General features: G+C 50.1%; 4 protein-coding genes across 4 annotated transcripts; all 4 read left to right on the plus strand.

Annotated features, from left to right (window-relative positions):
• Positions 1-613: 613 nt before the first annotated feature.
• Positions 614-2,065, plus strand: TEOVI_000402600 (uncharacterized protein; the record flags this gene model as incomplete). The annotated part of the gene is made up of 1 exon (XM_067226843.1): positions 614-2,065. The coding sequence occupies one exon, from the start codon at positions 614-616 to the stop codon at positions 2,063-2,065; it is 1,452 nt and encodes a 483-aa protein (XP_067082944.1).
• Positions 2,066-2,380: 315 nt separating this feature from the next.
• On the plus strand, positions 2,381-2,971 carry TEOVI_000402700 (uncharacterized protein; the record flags this gene model as incomplete). The annotated part of the gene is made up of 1 exon (XM_067226844.1): positions 2,381-2,971. The coding sequence occupies one exon, from the start codon at positions 2,381-2,383 to the stop codon at positions 2,969-2,971; it is 591 nt and encodes a 196-aa protein (XP_067082945.1).
• Positions 2,972-3,273: 302 nt separating this feature from the next.
• On the plus strand, positions 3,274-4,218 carry TEOVI_000402800 (uncharacterized protein; the record flags this gene model as incomplete). Its single annotated transcript, XM_067226845.1, has 1 exon — positions 3,274-4,218. One exon carries the CDS (start codon positions 3,274-3,276, stop codon positions 4,216-4,218), a length of 945 nt encoding a protein of 314 aa, XP_067082946.1.
• Positions 4,219-4,434: 216 nt separating this feature from the next.
• Positions 4,435-6,795, plus strand: TEOVI_000402900 (uncharacterized protein; the record flags this gene model as incomplete). The annotated part of the gene is made up of 1 exon (XM_067226846.1): positions 4,435-6,795. One exon carries the CDS (start codon positions 4,435-4,437, stop codon positions 6,793-6,795), a length of 2,361 nt encoding a protein of 786 aa, XP_067082947.1.
• Positions 6,796-6,914: the final 119 nt, after the last annotated feature.

The raw sequence follows: 6,914 nt of genomic DNA on the forward strand, positions 1-6,914 counted from the left end.
TTGAAGAGCTTGAAGAGCCACAGCAAGTTCCTGCAGAAGCACAACCTGAGGCAGTGGCACCTGAGGGTGGTGAAGCATTAGTAGGTTTAGATGTTGAAGAATTTGATTAATGTATTTCCCTTTTTATGTTTTCTGCAGTGCTTTGATATTTACTTTTGTAGATGAATTTTTCTTTGTTGATGTTTTTCGTCTTTCCTTTTTTTGATGGTATTGTCGGAAGTTACATTTTCATTACTGTTGCGTTTTTTATTGTTCGTGTGTTTTATTATTTTTATTTTTCTGTTGTTTTGAGAAATGATAACTTCTAGATTATCACTTTTATTCTTTGCATGTATATATATTTGATGTATATGTTGTTAGTTATAACGTTGTTTCTTGTGGGGCGTAAATTTGTTTTGTTATATTATTATTATTTTTATTTTTATCATTGCTTGATGACGCTGTTTTCCCCCTTACTTTAATCATCTTTTTGTTTTGTTTTTTGTTATTTGTTCTGTGCAATGCATATAAGAGCAAGGTACTGTTTTCAGGTTTTGGCCTAGCCGCTGTTTGTAATCGGTTGCGTTGGCTGCTTAATTTGCTGGAAGGTGCGCCCGTAGGTTTTTTTTGTTTAATGGGCTCTCCGCCGCCTCCATACGATATTGTTTTCCCCTTGGAAACCCCATCGGATGGACGCCACTTTCCGATACAGCTGGATCCGCCCCCGTCTTACGATAGCTTAGATTTTTCTACGGGGCATGAGGGGGTGCGGCCCCGGGAATGGCGAGCGGCGGAAGTCAATGTGAGTGATATTATTGAGCTGAAGCGAGAAATGGCGTCGCTGCGCAAAAAGTTAGATTCTTTCCGTGTTGATGTTGGCGATCGACCGAGGTTGGGGGAAGAGAACGGTGCTTTTACACCAACAAAGACTTTATGTTGTAACAGAAGTGCGTCCAAGCCCCTTCCTTTCATCCTGTTTCCCTCGGTTCGTTGTTGTTGCTGCCAAACATCGGAGGTGAAACCGATGTCAGATTTGTCGCCACGTTTTAGGGTGCCTTCTGGTGTAGGACCACAGCAGGGAGGATCGTGCCAATCTACTTTTACAGGGGAAGAAGAGGGAGGAGAATGCGTGGAGGGCGCAGCGTCTTCCAAAGGAGCACAAATCAACTGTGGTTGCTGTGTGCCAAATGCGTCGTTGGAGTCGGCTGACGGCTCGTTATTGGACGTTGTGGACCTTCTTACAACCTTCTACAACTTACCTCCGCCTGCCTGCTGGAGGTGCAGGGAGACGCTGCCGAACTCGTTTGGCGAGGAACTCTTGGCGTCGGCTCTTGGGACGACTAGCGACAACCTCCTAGACCGTTACGCGTCGTTGTTAGTGGAGCGGTTGAATAAAAGCGTTATTGGAATTGAGACTCCCAAGCATACGGAAAGGAAACTCAGTGTCTTGCGTACTGAAGGTACAACCACTTCCGTTGATGCACTGGCTCATCTTCCGTACTCCGTTCTTGGAAAGGTGCTGGAGAATACAGGGTTTCCCAATGAAATCATGCCCTACAAAATTGCTTGTGCAGCATGTGAGCTACACTTCACGGATCGCACGGGGGATTGCGTTCGCTTCGCATCGGCATCGAGACACACAGGTTCTGTTTCGCACACTTCAACAAGGGTGGACAAACCTGAGTCAGTACCAGACTCAAACTGTACATGTAAAGAAGGTGCCATAGAGTCTTTGTTGTGCAGCGTACGTTTTCTTTGGCTTCCAGCACGTTTCCTAGAGAGTGAACTTAGGCGTTATGAAGTACTGTTGCCCACCATAAGGGGCCGTTGTTGCGCCACTTACTCAGGATTTCTCCTCCGTCTCGGTCAAGCTGCTAAGTTGAAGAGCTGTTTGCGCAGCTCGCCCGACTCGGAAACAGGACCGTTCCAAGATGGCCCATTCAGTGACATTCTCCTGTCAGAACTCCGGCGTTTACGCCCCTCGTATGATTTTCTGACGACTGCGGAAAGACATCTAGTGTTGGGGGAAAACGTGACTTTCTCCCTGCTGAGGAAAATACAGGAAAAATGCGATGCAAGCGAATAGCTCGTGAAAACAGTGTAAGATTTGAAGTCTACCAAGTTGCGCGGAGACGCCACTACTACGCGCTTCCTTCGTAGTTTGTAAATTTAACATAGCAGGGAACCGATCGGACACGGAAACCAGTTATGTGGAACTTCCTCCCACCCCCTACAACAGCGTCCGTTTTCCCCTTTGAGCAGCTGATGAGTTGCTGTCTGTAAACGCAATGACATTGTTTGTCCCGCCCAGCCATCGCTGCGCGCATCTCTTGCTATTCCATGTATTTGTGAGTGTCAGTCAAGCAGAAGGAAAGCCAGTAGTGCTGTCGTTAGGTTTGACATGCGTGAGAAGGTGGTGCCCATTCCATTTCTTGGGAAGGAAATATCTTCCTGGCTTTACCGCACGAGGCGGTGGGTGCAACAACACCCCTATCGTACTTGGGGCATATTTCTTGCCTCGGCTGCAGCCACCGTTCTTTACGAGGTGAATGTGACACACAAAAACCGCATTCCTTCCCCTAACGTTAGCAACCATCTTGAGTACGAACTACAACAGTACACGGACTCTTCTGTTGAAGGTAGCCAAGTGATTGATGACCACTGCCATGCGCAAAGGGCGGGATCATTGGACCACATCAGCAAGCTAGAGTTTCTACTTAGTACAACGCAAGATGAGGCCAAGCGGAACGAGCTCCGCCGCATTATTGACATGGAAAAAGAAAAGGCAACTAAGTACAGTAATGCAACAATGAAGGTTACAAGTGGGCAACTTTATGTTCGTGAACCGCACTGGAATATCCGAAACAGTGAACGGAACTGGTCCATACTGTCCCGGGACCAACAGCAACAAAAGGACCATTACTGGTATCGCTCTGAGAGGAGTCGCGACGATGACTTTTCCAGGAATACGTACTCGGGTAACACTGGTTGAACAGGTGGGTGATTTGGAGGATCTTCGGCCAGTGTGTGCAGGGTAGGTTGGTCAAAGCAGCTAAATGTATGGCGTCCTACGGAGACTGAAGGCGCATGAGATGTGCAAACATCTCATCTTCATTACACATAGGCACCGAGAGGGCGTAAACCCCTTTCGTGCCACTTTTTTGTTTGGTTTCTCCACTTTTTACTTTTATCGTCGTCGTTATCTGCTTCTGTCCTACTGATCTCGTGAATAACTGTGTCACGCGCACCTATGTACGCTTCGCTATTGGTCGGATGTTGTAGCAATAGCCAATCATGAAGATGGGGGCTTCAGCGGGACTAATACGCCGAGGCGGCGGAGTTTTTCCCGATGCCGTTTCCCTGACCCTAACTCCTTCACGCCGAGTATACGGCGGGAGTGGTCGCGGTGATTTATTGTATGAAAATCCCGACGCGAGGCGGCATTCGGGACGGGCTCTTGGTGTCCTAAATGGTGTGAGGCATTCCTCTCAGGCAACGATGCCAGAGTCCGGTCAGCTGTATCATAGGAAATTGATTCTGCATAGCAGGCCCCCCAACGGGTCGTGCGCAGGTCTGCAGCGGCATTGCCATGACACATGCAATTGGAGTTATCTAATCCCGTCCCTTCATCGATGTGCTGAATCCGCCATCAGCGCAAAACTGTGGGAAAAGATGTGCCAGTTGGGGTTAGAAGATAGAAGTAAGGCTTGGGTGAATCTTACACAATACGAACGCCAGCGCGTGCGGGACGGCCAGAACCTTTACAGATATGAAGTCCACCAGCGCCTCCCTCTGCTGGAAGAGTCCATCGGTTGGGCACAGCTCGACGACCTGCTCGGGTGGTTTTGCTCGGCACGCAGAGCGTGGGTCCGGCTTCCTACTTCAGTTACCTTGTCTAGGGAAAGTAGTGAGGCAGGAGTTGCTAGTGTCGTGTCACCTTCGTCCACAATGTCATGTCGGCTGGAAGGACATGCAGATTCCCGCGATACCACACCGGGAAGGAACCAGGTGTTCGATACACCTGAGCGCGTAGAGCAGTTGACGGAAGCGACAGTCCATCGCATACGTGAAGAACTTCAGCGGCTTAACCGTTCCGAGCGAAGCGATTGCGAGGGCAGCGCTGCAATGCGCGCTAGTGCCCGACGTCTTGCGAGGGACGAGGAGCTCAGCCGATGCGTTGAGGAAGAACTGGGGTGGCATGGAGTTGCACTACAGCATCGTATCCCAGTGCCGAAGTAAGGAGCTGGCTACTGCGCATCGAAAGGCAACATGTGGTCGGGGAGGAGTATGTTTCAAAAGGTAGGAGAACGGCGGGATGGTTGGACAGGGGCTTTTCTTTATGGATGTTCGCTACACTAACAGTATTTACTATTCTCACCTAGTATACGAGCCTATATAATCGTTAGGTTGAGTTGCTGTGTCCACCACTCTCCTTTTCTTCCTATTTGTATCTAAATGTGTTCGGTATCAGAGGGGCTACTTTTTTGCGTCACTGCCTCTACAATGGTAGAGGGTCACAGCGACACCCTCTTAATGGTCGATGGTTGTACCGATACGGAGAAGCAGGAAGCGCAGACTCTATTGCTTGGAGGCGACAGCACACGGGAGCAGTTGCTTTCAGAACTATCGTTTCTGGCGGAAACGGTAACAAGGGTGCTTCCCTCCGCAGAAGTTGCTTGCAACCAAGTAAACCTCCGACTGATTGTGCATATGATGGAGGTGATATCAAAGTATCCCACTTTGGGCTCACTTCTGGTCATGTCACCCAGGAGACTAGATGAAGTTATGGAAGAAGTGCTAATGAACTGGCTGAGACACGAAGCGGCCTTGGTGGCGATAGATAAGGAAGCCAATCTTCTTAACAAACCATGCTATCATGTAGTCGAACCTGCCACGAGAAACGTTCCTACCTGCGAGGTACGACCGGGTGACGCGAACTTTCCGTGCATGATATGTGTGCACACATCCCGATGGTCATGCGCCTTTTGGGATTTGATACGGGCAGAGGAGCTGAAGGTAGGGTTGCATGTCGCTGCGGACGGGCTGCCGAGTTTTCTTCAACTTCAAGGCCTGCGTTCGATGCACAGCCGGCCGGGTGATGGTTTAATCGGGAGCGGGAGATGGTGGGAAGTTATAGGGCACATCACTAGTATTTTCTTCCTCCACCGCGAATCAAGCGACCCGATGCCTATTGCGGAGCTGCGAACCCAGACCTCCAACGGTGTCGGTGTCGTGGCTCAACAACCACTTTGGCTAGATCTCTCATTCATTCCTCAGCTAGAAATGAAGGAAACGCTGGTGGTCGGTGAGCGTATTCATGCAGTGGGATTAGTGGAAACATCCGCAATTGGTCGAGGGACAACCTTATATTCGAAAAAGGGACCCGATTCTTCACCCACACGGATTCTGCTGAAAGCTCGCTTTGTTCGGACGGCACGGTTTTCCCCGCAGTGGTCAAATCAGCAGTCAACCGCGGAGGCATTAACCCCACCCTTCCCTTCAGCGCGCCCATGTGGCGGGGTAGGAATGGCAAAAACAAGTGAGCACAATGAGGTTTGCGCTGTTTATCAAGCGAGGTGCTGTTGGGAATGCGTGGCCGGCGCGGTTACGTTTGCTGCCGCAAAAGCTGGCGGAGGATTCAGGGGGTCGCATGGGAGAACGAGAATGGAAGCAATTCTGGCGGCACTAGATGTCTCCGCGTTGCCGATCTCACTGTGGGCGGCAGCGGGTATCGTCCTCGCGTCCTCGAAATTGCAGGACGGTGGTGTCGTCACTAGTGTGGTGGGGTCGGCAGATACCCTTACTCCACTGCGGACATTCTTGCTTGAGCTGGGGGAGGAAACAAATTTTGTGTCACCGGTGGTACATGGGTTGGAAAAAGCACTACTTCCAATGTATGCACGCGCACCAGCTTCCCATGTAATGTTACCTACGGAAGACGGGGTGGCTCCCCACGTCGAGTGGGTTCGAGGGGGCACACTGAACACAGCTTTTCAGCAAGTTGTTTTCATACCATCGCTACAAGCAATCACCACACCAGCCCTAAACGCAATACAAAGCGCACTTGAGCAACGGGAACACGTTGTTATCCGTGAGGGAGGCCAGTCGGTTAAATGTCGTACCGCCAGTGCCCTGCTGGGTATGACCCAGGAATCGACATTAGTACAGCAGCGGCACCTTTTTCAGTTCATTGACAAGGGGGACTTCGTTTTACACGTGTCATCGCATTCATTCAAATCCCCTCAGGAGCAAGCAGAAGTGCTTTTTGGCGCACTGCGAGGGAATGCTGAGTGTGACTGCAACCTGACGGTTGATTTCTTTAACCGGTGCGAGAACCAGTGGGACGTGTGGTACGCTTGGTCGTTAGCTCGTTCGGTTGAGGAGCCAACCGTACCGCAAGTCTTGCCACAATGTTCGGCACTACTCCATTCGTACTTTCTGACAGTTAAAGCCATATGTAGGGATGCAGTTGATGTGGTCATGATGAGTGTATTGGTAAAGATTACTTGTGCTCACGCGTTGCTGCGACATGTTGGCCATCCACGAGCCGCACGAAGGGGTAGTAGTTCAAGAGAGAAAAAAACTTGTGCTTGCCAAGTCTCTGCGTCCACGGGCCCAGTATCGACAGCTTTGGTTGATGCCATAGTGGCCATTGAGCTCTGCGATGCGTCGCTGAGGTTTATGGTTGGCGTCTCTTTGATCGGAGGGACGTCAGTTTTTGATCTCATAGTAAACGATGATGGTTTTGATGTTATGCAGTATGCAAGAGATCTTCAGATACACTTAGAGTCGAGCATGCCGGCAGATGCAAAGTGAGCTGCGGTGGGTAGCGTAGTGTCCCTTATGGGACAGCGGTAGCTCCCAAAAATCAGAGACAGCAGATGTGAGTGAAGTGACCGATTGCTTTTCAAACACAATGCCCACAGGCTGGCGAA

The sequence above is a fragment of the Trypanosoma equiperdum genome (genome assembly GCF_001457755.1).
Source record: "Trypanosoma equiperdum strain OVI genome assembly, contig: ctg_858, whole genome shotgun sequence".
NCBI lineage: Eukaryota > Euglenozoa > Kinetoplastea > Trypanosomatida > Trypanosomatidae > Trypanosoma > Trypanosoma equiperdum.